At 42.4% G+C, this 18691-nt stretch overlaps 1 protein-coding gene across 1 annotated transcript; it reads right to left on the bottom strand.

The window, feature by feature from the left end:
• Positions 1–13450: 13450 nt before the first annotated feature.
• LOC146551306 (lymphocyte antigen 75-like) lies at positions 13451–18290 on the bottom strand. The gene is made up of 6 exons (XM_085258786.1): positions 18241–18290; positions 17824–18014; positions 17341–17560; positions 16891–17229; positions 15769–15869; positions 13451–14313 (listed from the first exon to the last, which is right to left on the bottom strand). Exons 1-6 carry the CDS (start codon positions 18275–18277, stop codon positions 14176–14178), a joined length of 1026 nt encoding a protein of 341 aa, XP_085114912.1. The 5' UTR covers positions 18278–18290; the 3' UTR covers positions 13451–14175.
• Between the last annotated feature and the right edge of the window lie 401 nt (positions 18291–18691).

The following is an 18691-nucleotide window of genomic DNA, read 5'->3' as shown; positions in this document are numbered from 1 at the left end:
ATCATACAGCCCGATCCAGACTCTCTGAAAGCACCAGCGGGTTTGTTTCATTAGACATAAAATATATGAGTTAGGCTGTCAGATTATCAGTAAGCACTGATATATACAGTATAAAACATTTCATATCTTGTGATATTTTGTAATTTAGTTCTTTAATTTTTTCCATTTTTATTTATAAAGATTAATACAAATTAAGAAAATCTCAATTAATTTGTAGATTTTTGCATCACAATTTTTCTGTCAAAAACATTTTCCACTTGACAAAAATTATATTCAAATATTTGTAAGTTCACAAGATCCTAACGCTAACCTTATTCAGTTCAATTCAAAATGGTTCATAATAATTCAGTTTTATTTTTATAAAAGCAAATCACAATAACTGTTGCCTCAATCTGCTTTATTATACTGTAAAGTCAACGATCAGATGACCCCATGTGAGCACTTGGCAACAGTGAGAAAAGAAAAGTGATCTTTCAAGAAAATATAGTTTAAATATAGTTCAGTACCATAAAATTTAAATAATGTACAAAAACCTAAAGTCCTACTGTCACAAAAAAAAGCCAGAAAAATAATTTACATTGCCGTATTCCATGGTGGTCATTTTGCTTAAATCTACTGTGCTGTTCAGCATCTGCACATCCTGCATGTCGTCTATAGTAGCCAAGTCTATGTATTTGTCTCTGCAGTAACTCAGCGCTCCAGCCCAGTTCTTCAGCTCATAAACAAACTGGTAGTGATGTTTGGAGGCGACGGCACACAGGCCTGCAAACACAGTAAATAAATGAGTTTAGCTTCAATGCATTTCTGTGTAATCCATTCTTTTGGCAGAAAATTTGTGTCAAGAGTAAATATAACGCACTAATGCATCATCTTTTTCATTTCTGTGAAGAAAAACAATGAAAGTTGAAGTCCCTTAGAGTTACAGTAATAATCTTCATCACAAGGATCACACTTAAATATGATGATGGAAACGTAATAATTCAGACTTGCCTGATGCCGCTATGATGAACAGAGCTTTGTCCATTCTTGTATGTTCCCTGCTTTCTCCTTTGGTCCGACTGTTGTGACATGACTTCTCATCTTCATCCTCATGCAAAAGGATTATGCAAGTTACTTCCAAGGAGGCGATGGATGCATGTGTGTGTGCAGAAGTCAATTCAAAACAAGTCAAATCAGTTTTCCTTACAGTCAATCGTTTGCATGAGGGCGTCCTAGCTAATTAGGACATAAAGGAAACCTACTTACACCCCATCTAGAAAAACATGGAAGGAACAGAAGTAATAAGATTCACAGATATTTTATATACACTTTTATACCACTTCATGAAAAAGGTAAAGCCCTGAAATCACACAAGCACGAATATCATGAGATGGGCCGGCTCAAAACTGTGTTAAGGGTTCAAATATCGAGGAGGGATACAGGAGGGATTCAAAATCACGTGTGGGGAGATGAACAGTCACACACTCAGCGTCGATCTCCACCCAATAATACACAAGCAGTTGTTTTTATAGCATCAGGGTATTATTGATGGCGCCCCCTCATGCGTCAAAGCAGATACAATACATGCATAACTTCCAAAACCACAAATGTTCTGGTAACGACTTTTGACACAGTTTGAGAAGAACATTTTCTTCGCCTCCAAGCCAGGTGCGTCCAGCTCATCTCGCTCTTGCTTCTCCAAAACCTCAGATGCATGCTCTGCAACAAAACTGTCAATTCTGCAGGCACTTTGTTTCACCTCTCACCTCGCCTACTAAAGCTCCCAACCAGACAGAGGCCACTCTCATATGTGTAACCATCTAACTAAAACTATACATGTATATATTGAATAAATGCTTTAATTAAATTCCACTACTCAAAGCTTAATAAAAAGAATATAAACGAATAAAAGACAATAATGAATAACCTGGTTATTCAAATAGCCTCATCCAGACAGCTCCTCAAAATAACCAGAAAAAATGCACACTTTACAGAGAAAACAAAGACATTTCAGAAGTACACTTCCTGACTTATTCTGAGTCATCTGTTACCAAGCAAACTCAAACACAGCAGGTTGCTGAATACCCTCAGGCCTTTATTCAGGCCTGTTTCTAGATTATATGTGATATATGTATTGTAAGCATGTATGCAATCCTTCCATAGCTCTAGGCCACTTTGCTCAATAGATCGGCCGGACATCGCGCCGGATGAAGCTTCTGACCATCAATTAACTGACCGAGCTGACGGACGTGGGTTACTGACCTGGTAGCCTGGCTGCCCCTGGGTGGGTCCGGGATGGGCGTGAGGTTCTGGGGGCGCTCCGTCTCTGGGCTGGGACCCGGACCGGGCCTCGGGGGCTTGGGTCCTGGTTGGTGTGTTGCCGGGGTTGTGGGCGGGTGGGTGCATGGGGGCCCAGCCCTGGAGCAGGGTGGGGGAGATTGTCACATCTTGCAGGAGCTTTCCTCTCCTCAGGAGCTCCCTCTGCAAGAGGGGGAGATACAGGAGAGGTGGAGGAAGATCTCAGCCTGGGTGTTTATTGTCTTATGTAGTCTGGAAGATGAGTGGATGGTGGGGTGGGTGCAGTTTTCTCTGTGGTGGGGTTGGGTGGACTGTCCCGGGCTCTGTGGGGCCGGGGGGCGCTGCTGCACTGGGCTCCGGTCTGGATGGGCCTGGGCCCCCTTTCCCTGGCGGGTCGCGGAGTATGGGGGTGCCTACTGGGGTCAGCGGGGGAGCTGGCCCCAGGGAGGGGTCACTTGCCCCTCCCTTCCTTCCCTCCCCATCTCCAGCTGCCTCCCTCTTCCCGCTCCACCACAACCACCCACACATGCAGGGCCTTGGAGTAGGGGTATGTCACCAGGGTGCAGAGGAGGCTACCCCCCCCCCCCCTCTGTCCCCTTCTGGCTGCCTCTGCCTCAATTTTATCCCACAACTTAGACATTCACATTACTCACACTCTCATTACACATACATATAGGATCTTGGGGGTGGGCACAATCACGGAGTCCAAAGTACCATCAGGGTGTACACCCCACCCCTGGCGTCGTTGCCCACCTCTCAATTTTAAATACACGTAGACATTGAGGGCTAGCAGGAGGGACCATGCGCTTACCTGCTGCTCTCTGGCAGGTAGCTCCAAGCCCTCCTGGGTTTTAAATGCACCTTAGAACACACATGCATCAACATTACAATGAGCGGGTGGAGGGAGGTTTGGAGTCTTCTCTCACCCCCATTCTCTGCGGCCTGCTGGAGCGGGGGGGCTAGGAGGAGGAGTTGGCCGTCCGACTGCGGTCTGGAGTGTGGAGCCTTCCTGCTGCTGCGGAGTCGGGGCGGTCTGCCTCCCCCCACCGCAGGGAAAAGGGTAACACCACCTGGGTCTGGGTGCAGTTCCCCCCTCCAGGGGCGGGGGCACCTAGACCCGGTTTGTAGAGTACGCTTGGGGAGTGTGATCGTGTGTACAGCGTCTCTTTATGTCTGTCTCCACGTTGGTTGAGTGTGGAGTAAGTGCATATGAGAGCATGAGGGTGGGAATGGATGTTTGTATCTGTGTGTGCCTGTATGTCTGTGTCTATATGTCAGGTTGGGTGTCAGGCGCCACTTCTCTGGGGACATCTCAGGCCCTCCAAGGTTTGGAGGCCTATCTCCACCTACCACCACTTCCCCTGCCAGTGGCGGACCCCCTCAGACATCGGTGCGTTGGTGGTTCTTTGTGTCCGGGGATGGGCGTCCAGGTACACACCGGCTCACTCCTTGGTGGCCGCTTATCGGGGCCTGGAGCCTGGGGCTCGCTCGGGCCACTTCGGAGGTGGGGTGCCCCCGGCCTCTCGGCCTGGGGCTCGGTCACTCAGGCGCAGCTGGCTGCCGGCGGAGCTCACGGGCGCGTCACTGCAACTCCCCCTGGCTTCTGCTCCGCGGCTGCTGAGTGAGCCCTCATCTGGGACTCTCCTCAGCTCTTTCCGGGACAGTGGCGCAGCTGCCCCTCTGTTGGTCTTCCTTGGTCTCTTGTGTTCTGGGGGCCTCTGGATGTCTGGAGTTTTGATCTCCTCCACACCTGCTTCATGCCCTGGAGGACGGGGCTGTGGCCCCCCCACACCCTCTAGCAGATCATTACATGAAGGAACCTTTTAAAAAAACAAAAAACAAGCGCGTCCATGCTCACAGGTGTACACACGGGTGATCACACCCACAAACTACACCCTTTTTGGCTCCTACCTCAAAGCACACTGTGTTCTGCTGATCTTATGTGCTGCACAATAATGTTTAATATTTAGTATTTACTGTCATATTCCCATATATCATTGTGATGTTGTTTATTCTATTACTCTTGTTCTCTTCTGCTTGCTTTCTTTTTTCTTTCTCAGCAGGTGATCCAGGTGATTGATATATGCATTTTTTTTTCTCTGCCCGTTCTGTTGGTTTTTGTCTTTTGCCCTTCTCCCCCGTCCCTCTTCTCAGCTGTTTCTCTTTCCCTCTTTCTTTCTCCCCTTCTTTCCCCCAGTCAAGTCTGTCCCGTATCCAGTAAGTGAAAATAAAATAAACAATAAAAGGTGAATCAAATGGACCATTACGGCAAGGCTGGGATGGTCAATTTGGTAAAGTAAATCCGTTGGGCATCTTTCTTTGCCTTTAGACAACAATTCTGATGCAAAAGAGCCAAACGGGACAGGCCAAAAAAAAAAAAAAAAAAAAAAAAAAGCATGTATGCAATCCTTCCATAGCTCTAGGCCACTTTGCTCAATAGATCGGCCGGACGAAGCTTCTGACCATCAATTAACTGACCGAGCATCAACTCTTTAACCCTTTAAGACCAACCATAGAACCAAGTCCGCCAGAGCTTATATTATATGTTTACCTGCTGTGGAGCCATTTTTGGGAGCATTTCAAGTTGCTATACATCAATACAACCATTACAGCCTAAATTTTAATAATATGTCTGCATTAAGTGCATAGTCATTACATAAATTGCAAAAAAGTGCAATAAACTACAAAAGAATTTAAAATCTTTTTTTTAAACATATATTTCTAGTTAGAGAAATTTAAGAGGCTTATCCCTCAAAACTGTAAATACAAAAAAGTTGCACAAAATAGTTTCCCACCACTTCATAGTTTTATTTTTGAAATACACCAATTTTTATACACTGCAGGAAAAACGAAAATAAATATTATAGTGCAAATTTGCAAAAAAGCCGCATATGCATCAAAATAAACTATTTCCAGCTGTGCATTATGAGTCCTAAGCATCCCAGAAACGACACAGGAAGTCATAAAGTCAAAGATAACTTTTAAAAACACCAGTATAGGCTCATGAGGCCCTGATGGTAAAAAACTACATTTCTGCGAAAATGATGTCACTTCCGGTTTTCGGGCAGGTAATGGTGGACATGCGATAGTTCATGCTGATGTCTATTCCAACATAGGAAGTGTTACAAACAGCTGATCGGCAAAGCGTGTTTCTGGAATATTATGTTTTTGTTGCTGCAAGTGCTTTTTATGCAGTTTTTGCAAAGCTGTATGTGGAAGGAAACTGTGACCGAGGACAAGCTGATGGCATCAGATGTAAGTACAACTCCTCCGGTTTCATATGCAAAAGAAATTATTGTGCTAGCTTACGTGGTTGCAGTGCTACTGGGATTTAAAAATAGTTACGCAAAACGGAGCGTGCCCGCTCTGATTGGTTTTAAAGGGTTAAAAGCACCAAAATGCAATGTGTATAAAATGATTACAGTTGCTCCTGCAATGAAAGATTATTATGTGATTATGCTAACACCTGAAATACAGACTTTAATGTAATATCAACAGCTCCAATAAATGCTTTAATGCAATGCTTGTTATGTGGTTCTAATGCAATAATAATGACTTAATGCAAGGTTAATTAATGCAATGATAATACAGATAACAAGTAACAGTGAAATAATTTGTTTTATCCCACAACTGGAAGGTCCATGTCTGTAGGTTCAGCTGTGTCTCCCTCCTGTGTTTTGTTTCCCTTTGTGTATATAAGTGTGTCTTCTGTCGGGATGAGAATATTATTTTACTGTTACTCATAACCATTATTATTACTGTTGCATCACTTATGATTTATCATTATTATTTCATTAGAGCATTTATTGAAACTGTTGATGTTACATTAAAGTCTGTATTTTAGGTGTGAGCATAATTACATAACAATCTTTCATTGCAGGTCCAACCGTAATCATGTTATGTACATATTGCATTTTTGTGCTAATTAAAGAGTTGAAGGTCGGTCAAGTTAATTAATGGTTTGCTCCTCAAAGTACAGCTATTGAAAGGATTGCACGCATGCTTACAGTACAATTTACCACATATTATACATGCTGTCCAAAGATGGAATAAAGGCCTGTGTGCCCTGTGGTATTGAAGTTTGCCTGGTAACAGATGACGCAGAGGGAGGTCATGCACTAAGGTTAAAACACAGACATACAGTCTGCCTGAATGCACAGTATTTAGAAACTGCTCGAAACTGCAAAAGTTGTTTACCTGCATACGTGACAGTTTAGTTCTACTAATAAGTGAAGCGCAGAAAGTGAAATAACAGGAAGCATCTGGCGGGTGGTGGAGGAACAGAGGAAGGAACTGTTCTTTTTTTAGAATATGTCCTAGGCAGAATTACTGGAACATGCATGTGTTTTTATCTGCGTTGACGCATATTACTCGTCATCAACTATGTTATATATATGACACCCCATTTATTGTTCGGAGGAGATCTAGGCTGATGTTTTGCAGAGCTCATCTTCCCACATATATGTGTTTTAATAAAATCATTGTTTTGACGCACAATGGACCTTCAGTCGTATGTCTCTTTCCTCAAACATGAATCAGGACAGTTTTGGTGCCGAAAACCCGGTTTGAGGAGGGACTTGGGTTTGGCTGAGGTCTAGTGGTGTCAAACGGACGGACAGCCAGCAGGTCGACTGAGTGATGGGCCCGGAATAAGAGAGGTAAGCACCACCTGTTGATTAAAGTAATATCCAAAGGTGCTAAATTGGAAATTAAGCTAAATTAAATGTTCACTCAGTAGAGCTTCTGGTCTGTGTCCGTGGGGATTTTGGGGTAATTAGTGATAAAAGTTTGGGGAATATTTGACTGACAAAATTTATTGCTGTTAATTCTATATGACATCCCATTTATTGTTCTGGGGAGATCGAGGCTGATGTTTTGCAGAGCTCATCTTCCCACATATATGTGTTTCAATAAAATCATTGTTTTGACGCACAATGGACCTTCCGTCGTATGTCTCTTTCCTCAAACACGAATCAGGACACTTCTCTCAGTGCTTGTTGTTGGTTCATCTGCTTTTCATGCCCTGTGTTTCATGCTTTCTTGTTTGTTTTGTTAGTTATCCCAGTTCAGGTTGATCGTAGTTATGTTTTGGCCATCTCCACTTCTGTTTATGTTTTCACCTTTTGGAATAAAGCTTGCTTGCATTACAGCGTGAATGCATGATGCATGATGCAATAATGAACGCATGTCGCAAACTTAACATCCAGAAATCCAGTAATGAAAGCTTCCTGGGTTCTGTTTAGAGTTCAAAAAACAAAACAAAACCAAAAGGAAAAACTGAGTTTACATACTTTTAGAAAAAAAGGACACCAAAATCTGCTGAAGTAACTTTGAGTGTTTAATCCATCCAATTGTTTTGGTTGTTAAATCTGTTTAAACAGCTAGTAAAACAATGATGTTTTCCTAACCTGCACTGTTTAGTACAGTTAAATCAAACCCAGTTTTCTCCTTTGGACAGTTCCTTTGTGCAGATGTTTGGGTGCAGACCAAAATAACCCCACCAAGACTCTTTGCAGGAGTTAGCTTCAGTCTAGTTCTGAATGAACACCATAACAATTTGGTTATGATGATCTAACATCAATCTGACACAACAGCCTGGTGGACCTGTAAGTTTCTGCGAACCATCTTCTTGTAGCCAGATATGTTTCACATTCTGACACGTGACAGCGAGTATCACAGACATACAGAGTACACAGCACAAACTGTAGCATCTACCCATACGATTCTCCATTTTATCTACTAGTCCAGAATACAACACAGCACTTTTATTTCTCCCAACACAGCTGACCAGTATGTGGCCAGAAACCACAGGAAATCTCCTAGCAACCAAAGTCAATGCGATGAGGTTTACCTCTTTTCAGGCCATCCAAAAAGATGATTCTGTTTATCTGGACGTAGCGTTTTCTTCACCCCTCCAAGTGGCTTCTTCAGTCTAAGCTAACTGCAGGTTTCCCCAACCTTATAAACAGTACATTGTCATCATCCACTGGAGCACAAACTGGGCGTCGTCAGGACGCTACAGCACAGAGCGAACACCATCCCCACAGACACTGCGGCCAGGGAAGCAGAAGAACTTCACTTTAAGAAGGCCCTGAGTAAATGTGGTTATCCCAGCTGGACTTTTGTCAAAGCTGGAAGGAACCTAAAGAAAGCTCCAGCCGATCCAGGAGAGAAGGACAACCGCTGCCTAAGCAGAAACCCGTAATGATCCCATATGTGTCAGGAGTATTCAAACAGTTGAGAAGACACTGTGTCTCTGTGGCTTTTAAACCCCAAAACATGTTTCGTCAAAAATGGGTCCACCCCAAAGATCAGGTCCCCCGACACAAACAGAGTAACAGAGTGTGAGCTGTTAAGTGCCAGGATGTATCGGGGAAACCAAACAACCTCTGGCTTAGAGGATGGTACAACACTGAAGAGCCACCTCGTCAAGCCAGGACTCTGCAGTCTATTCACACCTACAGGCCAGTGGACACTCTTTCAAGGATGAGGATGTAACATCCTGGACAGGGAGGAACGCTGGTTTGAGGGCGGAGTCAAGGAGGCCATTTACGTAAAAAGGGAAAGACCATCTCTGAATCGAGGAGGGGGCCTAAGGGTCCATCTGTCACCATCTTACAATGCTGTGATTGCAGCCATTCCCCAACTCTCTGTGAATGGGACTCATGGCCATTGATCAATGGTCATGACAATTTGCATATTAATGATCAAGCAACTGTTCTCCCAGCCCATTGTTCCTCAGTGGGCTGGTTTCAGTCATTATGCAAATGTACTGTTTATAAGATTTGGGGAAACCTGCAGTCAGCTGAGACTGAAGAAGTCACCTGGATGATGACGAAACGTTTCTCCCACAAAACGCTACGTCCAGGTGACCAGAACCAACATTTGGAGATTTGGAAATTTCAGTGAGTGCTGAAAGGAGAAACATCTCCAACAGCTCCATGTAGACATGTTTCTCAGGAAGGCCTTCATGTTTGAGCAGGACGATGATAAAAAGCAGACTGCATCTATTCCAGCAGCACAGCTTCACAGGAGAAGAGATCTCAGATGGTAGGCGAAACATCTTCAAGCAACTTAAAGAAGTCCAGATGCTTTTCTTTCCAAGCTCTTTAGACTACGATGAGCTGGATGACTGAGAACATAGATATACTCTTAAGTATTTGGATATACATGATGGATAATATTTGATAATATCCTTTTGGGGAAAATAAGTTAATGAGCCTGCTGCCTTCTCGTTTCCACACTCCTGAGGAACAGAGGCACATGTAAGAACACTCAAAATGTGGCAGGCTTACACTCACTGAACTTGCTAGCTGGACAGGGAGTGTCTCTCAACGATCCAGCGTGGAGGAGAGCTCAGCTACACTACTAAGTAGTGATGATCAGCTGATCAGCAGCAGGTGTGTGAGAGGGAAACCGGGGACACAAGCACAACACATAACCATGATACACCCCAGCAACATATAAACAAGTCCAAAAATGCTCGTGGACCCTGGGTCATCAGATGTTAGAGATACAATAATGTTGCTGCTGTAAATCAACATTTTGTTATATTTGAAATATCAATGTAATCTGTTTCTTAATGTATTTTCTTTAAAATAGAGTGTGTGTGTTTTAATATCATAATTATAATAATCCATAATCATTTGGACATACATATTAGATAGTTTTTAGTGAAATATAAGCCCTCCAGAAAGGCAGGAAAAGCCCTGTAACTTACTTTAAAACGAAACATGTCTCTAAAACGGTGGCCAGAGCTACAGACCCATGACACCCTCGCCCAGTTAGCTAGCAGCTAATAACCGTGTCCTTTGTGAGTTCGTTCCCGGCTCGTAACCAGCCCGCATTGCCTAATGATCATGATGTGACTCACAGCATGCATTTAGCACCAATAATTAGCATGCTTTTATTTATTGTAGAAACACAATTCCTCTGAATACATGTAAACGAAAGTGCTCTTTTGGCTTACAAAGAAATATGGACACAGACTTTTTGATCTGCTGCCCTCTGGCAGACGGTACAGAAGCCTGCAGACCAGGACCCCCCGACATAGGAACAGTTTCTTTCCCCTCGCCATCTCCCTTCTTAACAGTTGACCTGTCACACTGCTCCCACTGCCAGACTGCAACTGCACCTTATGCACATTCTGTAGTATTCATTCCACCTCATTCATTTCTGTATTTTATGTATATAAGTTTAGATTAGTTATTTATAGTTGGTTTACACAGCTTTGTCTATGTATGTGTATGCATGTGTAATGTATATATAGACACGTGTGTGTGTGTGTGTGTGTGTGTGTGTGTGTGTGTGTGTGTGTGTGTGTGTGTGTGTGTGTGTGTGTGTGTGTGATTTGCTTGAGAGCCTCCATCTACTGGAACCAAATTCCTTGTATGTGTCTGCACATATACTTGGCCAATAAACACGATTCTGATTCTGATTCTGATTCTGATTCTCACAGTCACAGGAAGCTCATTAGTGATGAGAAAGTGGAGAGTAATGAGGCACTTGTGAAATAACTATCGACAAGTGCTTTAAGTTTTGCGCTACATGAATAAAACTGAATTGATGTAAAACATGAAACACAATGAAAGAAAATTAAACTTCAGAGTAAAACAGGAAGTAACTAGAAGCTAACACTGTTAAGGCTACCGTTGAACACCTGAATAGCTCATTTAAGTAATGGAAAAATGTCCTAGCTAACATATAATATATATTCACTATTTAATAACTAAGAAAAGGGAATCTGACTCATTATCACGTCTTGGGCCATCTTTGGGTTATAGTCTTTTCATTCTTTGTGTTTATTAAGTGAAGTTAGCGAGTTTCTCTGTGTGTTCCTGCTAAAACTGTAATTTATCTTAGAACGAACTGTATCTTCCTGTTTCTAACTGCATTTCAGTTTCAACTGATGATGGCGAAACCAGTAATTTGTGTTGTAAACACTGTCACCAGAGTTCCTCAAGGTGATGGATGTAAGTGTGAAAAGCATCAACTCAGTTAAAATTCCCATTCCCACTCACGACGAGGGGCAGGGATACCTGAGTAAGTAGAGGAAGGTTGGGGGTTTGAATCCACTGAATGGCAACCCTGAGGTGCCCACTGGCTGCCCAACTTTCAGATTCTCTCACAGATTCTAACGCTATATTTTATTATTATTTTATTTCATTATTATTTTAATATTTTATTACAGTTTATTTATTTATTCATTTAACTAAAAAGTTATTTTGAATGTATTTTTTTATCACCACATTATTTATCCAATTTCCATTTTTCCCTTCTATTCTCATCTCTATTGCTGTTTCGTCATCATCCAGGTGACGTCTTCAGTCTCAGCTGACTGCAGGTTTCCCCAATCTTATAAACAGTACATTTGAACAATGACTGAAACCAGCCCACTGATGGAACAATGAGTCATGAGGTTAGTTTCTTGATTATTAATATGCAAATTGTTAGTCTTTGACCTCTCTATTTTTGGTTTCTACGCCGCCCATGTCACCTCTACTTGCAGCCCGCATGATGACGTGAAGAAATATTTTAAAAAATTATTAAAAAATTATTTAACATGAAGGCAACAGGCAGAGTGTTACGGCATAGCCCTAAAGCATGCAGCCTGATGGGCAGTGTAGTCCGTGCTGCAGGGAGAATGGACTGTCATACCCGTGATGTGTCTGTGAGCGAGGAGGGAGAGAAAGGAAAAGTACGAGCTGTCACGGAGCAGAAACGGGAGCTGGAAGCATGTAAATATAATAATAACCACTGCAGCCAAGAAGAGAGCCTGACGAGCCCAGTTGTAAGTAAGCTGTTAAGACTCGACTGTACGCTGTGTTCGTGTTTTCCTCTGAAACAATACGTTTCGTTGCAGCAGCCTTTCAACGCCTCTCTCTGTCTCTCGCTAGCAAAGTTGACCCAGACAACAAAGTAGTTGATTTCAACTCTTGGCTCTTGACGGAGGCGATCGCACTTTCTCCCTCTCCCTTATCTTTCCTGATTGGCTTCTCATGTCCTTTGTATAGTCTCGCTTATTCTCTAACCCTAAGAGAGTCTCCCAGACTTGTTCTCTAAAAACCTGAAGAAGAATTATGGATTTGATCAACGGGTCCCTTAACGAAACGGACACCCTCCTGGGCTTGGGAGAGCCTTATTGTCCTGTGGAGATGTTTGCTGTCGGATACTTGATGGTCCGTTGCATTGTGTGTCTGGCGACACTCTCGGTGGAGGACACTGAATGACATCTACCAATTCGGAACTACGGTAACAGAGTTTTGGCTGATTGGAGCTGGATCGGACCTGGCTTATCAAAGAACAAGAAGCAGCTACAGATGTTCAAAACCCCACAATGCTGCCCGACATGATTGGTAAATGGTAAATGGCCTGTATTTGTATAGCGCTTTACTTAGTCCCTAAGGATCCCAAAGCACTTTACACTACATCCAGTCATCCACCCATTCACACACTGGTGATGGCAGCTACATTGCAGCCACAGCCACCCTGGGGCGCACTGACAGAGGCGAGGCTGCCGGACACTGGCGCCACCGGGCCCTCTGACCACCACCAGTAGGCAACGGGTGAAGTGTCTTGCCCAAGGACACAACGACCGAGACTGTCCAAGCCGGGGCTTGAACCGGCAACCGTCCGATTACAAGGTGAAGTCCCAACTCTTGAGTCACGATCGCCCCGTTGATGATGTCACGGCTGTGTGTACTCAAGACTGAGTTTGTTGAACACAATATGGATAAGATCTTGGAGAAGAACAACGGGAATTGAGAGACCTGGTGAACAGTGACGGAAATTAGACCAACTGTAAAATTGGAAGCAGTTTCTTTGCACTAACCAAAACAACTACCATCTTCATCTCATGCGGGCCCCCCAGCGCCAGCTGGATGCTCAAGGCAAAAGGTGAAGGGAACAACAAAATTCTCCTTTAGATAACAAAACTGTATTGTGACTCTCTCCCCTCTCATTCAAGGCCACCCGAGTGGACCGAAAAGTGTTGGCTTTTGCCTAACCGAGTGAAGGGACACTTTATCTCGATTGAACATGGAACACACCCCCTCCGAACGCCTTTTAATGCTCATGTCTTCTGTGTTGTGAGTTTTCCCCCCTTAATAATAAACACCAGAAACTGCATTTATTTTTACTTTATCTTTATCTAATATTTAAATTTGTTTGATGATCTGAAGCAAAATGTGCAAAAAAATGAGGAAATGGTGAACAGAGTTTCACACCACTGTATACGACAACACCAGCATCAACAGTGAAACGCAGAGAACAGAGAGACACAATCAGAGACGCGGGGAAGATAAAAATTACAACGAGCACTACAGATAAAATCAAATGTGTGAACACAAGATGTTACAAGCACTGAACTCATCAACATATTGTAAAAAGAACCAGAGACTCAGTATCATGAAAACTGGATGAAAATACAATAAACACAAAAATTAAGATTAATAACAATGAAAACAACTAAATAGAAACGATCGTAATGCAAACATGCATTTGGACGCAGTGTTTGGAGTGAGAGAACCGCTTCCCCGCTCATCCAGGACACTTCTTCAGGCTCCGAAAGTGTGACGTCCAGATGAATAGAACTAACTTTCCAGCTCGAAACAGAATCTCAAACTTGAAAATATTAAATACGTTTTCCAAAGTCAAAAACACGACTAATACCCGAAATGAGAAACTCTGAAATAAAATCTTTCTTTTTTCTGTTTGTAAAATCATCGGTCTGGGCTTCACATCACAAACGAGTAGCTAAAAACAGCTGTTCCACTTAAAATGTTTGATGTTTAACTTCATGTAGCATCAACTCTGACACCTTTTAAACTGATATAGTCACAAACATTAGACGGTAAAAAAATCCTAATAATTTTGAAAAGAACAAAGAATGAAAACTCTTCACAGGCTACTCTTGACTTTTCGAGCTTCCTTCTTTGTTTGCTTCTCATCCTTGTAGAAAACCTCCCCACCTGACTGCGTCCTCCAGCTCAGGCTGATGTCTCCATCGACTCTCTGGTCCTTCAGCTTCTGTTTAAGCTGCAACACAAAAAACATGTTTGCCTGAATGTCACTCAGAAAAACGTCTCCAGCTATATCCTGCATATTTTACTCAGCTGATTTGAAGGGATCATATTAATTAGAATTTAAATATAATTTACACTGAATATACTGCTGTCTTTTTGTGGGCAGTGACATCACAGGCACATAAATCACTTCACTGGAGGGCGATTTGAGGCATGCACTGTGTTCAGCACACACCCCACACAGTTTGTGGCGGCTACTCTAGAGGTGGAAAACTCCTGTAGGTGGCACCAGTGGAGCAATAGATATCCATGTCATACTGCATCTGTGTGCCAGGAGCAGGGAGGAAAGCCCTCCACAGGGTTATTACCACCACTCAATGCGCTCTACCCGCCCACGCAGACTATTGTCCTTCCCACCCTGAACCTCTGCCAAACTTCTCAGGACATTAAACACAAAGATAAATAGATTAAAAATGACAGTAGTTATAGCTTTTGGTTAAAAACTAAGTGCTGGTGGAAGTTTGCAGTTGTTTAAATAAAGAGTGCATGCAACAAATGTCCATGTGAAATGTGTTGTGTTATCTTTGGTTTTTTTTCCAATAGAATTGTTGTGATATTTTGATACCATGGTAGCATTTACAGGATATTGTTTTGTAGTGAAAACTGTTACTCAATAAGGCCCATTTACTAGTTGTTTTTCTCTTTCTCTGTGACCCAAGAATTGATGTGTAAGAATCACAGGCTGGTACCCCAAGGTCGAAAATACCACAGAGACGAGACCACTTCCTTACTCCCATCCTCCCTTCCTTATCCTTTAGAAAAGAGCTTGTTAAAGGCCAGGTGGTTTGTTTCAGAATTCACTAATGAAAGAACTCTGTATTCTATGTCTAGGAGTGTATTTCGCTGGGATGATCATAAATTGTAGCTGAAGAGATAAACTACACAAAGGATACTTCTTTGCTCAGAAGGCAGGAAGACGTTTCCTTATTTGGTCTGTACCGGTTTGAACTGAGAACATGCTGACACACGAACCTTTTTCCTCTATATAAGCTGTTGTATACTTAATAAACCTTTGAGTTGATTGTGGGAGAGCAATCTGAACAGTCTGTGTCACTTTGTTCTCCTAACTGCTCCCGGCGCTGTAACTAACCTGCTGAACGGCATACCTGAGTGTTACTTTGAATAATTAGGAGTCTTATAAGGAAAGGACAAAACTCTGCTTATCGCTCACGCCACGGAGGAAACCCGGGATGGAAATTTCCTTCAAGAATATTTACTGGTTACTTGTATGTTTGAGCTGGTTTTTCAAAGTTTTTCACTTTGTCGATCATAAAACTGGTTTTGGACATTTTTCAGTTGGGTGTCTACACCACATGTGTAGTTGTAGTTTTGTTTCCAAAATTCAAAACCCAACAGAGTGCTGAAAAAGATGAAAAGGAAACACAAAGTAAAAATCTAAATGATCTGCCTGTTTCAGCACGTCTTCCATCACAGCAGGGTCACTCAGGTCCACACTGGAGTTTTTCACCAGTCCCAGTCTCACTACATGCTTGCTGCGAGCACGTACTTCTGTAAATGAAAGAAAATAATGGTTAGGGTTAGCCGAAGAGAGAGCACACGCTGCTGTTTTTTCACTGAAAGGTGCTATCATCTCCAAACTGTACAAAAGTGGGCATGAAACTCTACATGCACAAAGCCTAATTTACATCATGGAGCCCTGCTCCCCAAAGATGACATAGATGTAACACTGTGAAGCTGGGTTTTAGAAATAAGTAGTTAAAGCTTTTAAAACATGTTTAATGCCCTTTTCTGTCAGCACAGGACCTGACATTACCAGGTTAGCTGGTCGCTGCTAAAAGTCTTACATTAGTTTATATTAGCTAACTAATAGTAACAGGAAAAGTCTTTTGCTTGTCCAAATTAGTTTTATGTAAAGAACCGAGGATAAACTGCCCACTTTCACTCTGTTTCATAAGCAGTCAGTGGGGTTTTTTGTCGTTTGGCTAGCTGCACTGAAACTGGAGATCCAGCTGTTAGCTGCAATGTTCGGGTTTGCAAAGCACTTTATGAATGAGGACTGTGTGGAGGAGAGCCTTGGAGCCAGTTTACAACAGCACAGGTTACTACATGCACATCACACCACAAACATGACTGTGTTTCTTGATTTTTAGTTAGCTAAACTAAACTAATGCAAATCTACTGACTGCAACCAAACAGCCAACCCTGTGATGTCACGTTACGTACTGACAGAAGATGGTGCTAGACATGGTTTTAACTTTATGCAGCTGAGCGACAGTTGAATCTGTGTCAGTGTTTGATAGATAGATAGATAGATAGATAGATAGATAGATAGATAGATAGATAGATAGATAGATAGATAGATAGATAGATAGATAGATAGATAGATAGATTCATGCACACTTTAAAGGTTTCACTTCCTGGTATTTTGTTACATTTTTCAATGCAGCCTCCAGAACAGTTACTGTACAGGTTTGTCATTTTTGCACAAACAGAGGCACAACAGCGCTGCCCTGTCTCTGCAAAGTCGAGCTAAATGACAATACTGACGGGATAGCATAGGCTAGCTTACCACTGTAGCAAACAAATGCTCTCTTATAATCACAGTTCCAATCTGCCCATTTTCCTTCCTTTCCAAAGTATGCTGCCACACACATCTCCTTGTGAAAATTGTTGTTTGGTTCTTTTGTATCCCAGTATCTAAACGAGGAGCTGGATCCATCTATCCACTTCCAGGAGTCTCTGAAAAGGCCGATCCAGGCTTTTTTCCCTTTGGGTATCAGCTCCTTTATCTTCTGGTTCTCTGACATGTTTCTCACACTGGCCAGGTCGGTGTAATTAGCTCTGCAGAAGCTCTGGGCGTCCGTCCATGTCATCATGTTTTTGATGAAGACAAATGTCACATCTGACTCTGAAAGAGATAGAAACAATAAACATGAAGGCAAATAGAAGCAGAGTCAGGAAAGAAATCACAGAAAAACCCTGTATGTTTGAATGGTTCTGTATTATTTAAAGTCCTCACCTGCGATGTAAATGCAGACTGCATTACGGACGGCATCACAGTCTCTGTCATTCCATAATCCGCTGTCAAACATCTCTGCACAACATTCAGTGCCTTTATAGTTATTCGGTTCCTCAGGTGACCAATTTCTGAGCTCAGGTTCTCCATCTTTGTAGAAACCCGTGTCGTCCATCGACCACCTCCAGCTGTTCACGTCGTTGTACAAGCCGATCCAGGCTCGCTGTGTTTCATGTGTTTCATTGGGCAAAGGTGTGGCATAAAGAACATGAACTCAACCGTTGGCCCAATAATACAAAGTAAATTTTAGCTCTAAGGACTTAAAAGATTTAAAATGCACGAACAAAAAGTATTTTTCTCACACGAAATACAGAATTTTACTTTACAGGCACCTTCTGATTTTCACATTACAAATTTCATGTGGATACCTTGAGCATCATCTGCATCTTATATAATTATTAAAAACGATGTTAAGGAGATATTTACATTGCTGTATTCTGAGTATTTCATTTTTTCCAAGTCTGCCATGTTGTTCAGAGTCTTCACATCCTCCATGCTTTCTATTGCAGCCAGGTCTGTGTAATACTGTCTGCAGTGCTGCTGTGCTTCAGTCCAGTTCTTCTGCTCATAAACAAAATGGTACTGACGCTGAGCACTTGAGGAAACGGCCCACAGCCCTGACACAGATGTGAATATTAATTACATGGTGAAAAACAAGCAAAACTAGTCTCTCATCCATTTCAGTCTGCTCGGTCGTGTTGATTATTTAATCAGTACAGCGATTAAAGAATGGTGTGTAGTTAAAATATTATTTATAGTTGTGAAAGTCACCAGATGAAAAAAATAATAAAGCTATTTATTTATTGTTAACTAATATTAAGAAAAATAGATTAAAATACTTGCCTGAAACCGCTTTGATGAACAGAAGAAACTTTTCCATCCTCGTCTGTTGCCTGTTTCATGTATGACAGTAAACATGGAGCTGCAAAGTAATAAGGAGGAAATAATTTGGATCAGATTTGCATGTTATAAAGGGGTAAATGAACTCATTGCCTCAGTCGTTATTTAAATGGAGAGAGCGAGAGGGGGGGGGGGGGGGGGGGGGAGTTTCAATAGTAACCAGAGTATATGTTGCATGTTCTAGTTTTATATGGGTCGTCTTTTTTACACGTGACTTCAAGCTTATGTCCCAGTGGCAGCTGGGTCACAAACTGGGCTTAGCATGACTGTGTAGCATTGAGAATTTATACCCAACAGCCTGTACTGTTCATGTTCTAGAATAAGATCTTCATGAAAACATCACTTTCTCTTGGGTCTTGATTAGAGTGAAGACTTAACACTGGTTAGGCTCCAG

Source organism: Mchenga conophoros, linkage group LG20 (genome assembly GCF_057382185.1).
Source record: "Mchenga conophoros isolate Kocher_MC1m ecotype Shallow Benthic linkage group LG20, M_conophoros_male_GT1.1, whole genome shotgun sequence".
Taxonomy (NCBI): domain Eukaryota; kingdom Metazoa; phylum Chordata; class Actinopteri; order Cichliformes; family Cichlidae; genus Mchenga; species Mchenga conophoros.
Note: the sequence above shows the minus strand (reverse complement) of the source record. Positions and strands in the feature narration are given on the sequence as shown.

What these genes read in the sequence shown, in the direction of transcription:
- LOC146551306 (XM_085258786.1), bottom strand. Translation starts at nt 18,277, where the DNA reads ATGGAAAAGTTTCTTCTGTTCATCAAAGCGGTTTCAG. An exon ending in AGTCTGCATTTACATCGCAG is followed by an intron (nt 17,230 to 17,340) that starts GTGAGGACTTTA and finishes TATCTCTTTCAG; the next exon opens with AGTCAGATGTGACATTTGTC. An exon ending in AGCATTTGTTTGCTACAGTG is followed by an intron (nt 15,870 to 16,890) that starts GTAAGCTAGCCT and finishes TTTCATTTACAG; the next exon opens with AAGTACGTGCTCGCAGCAAG.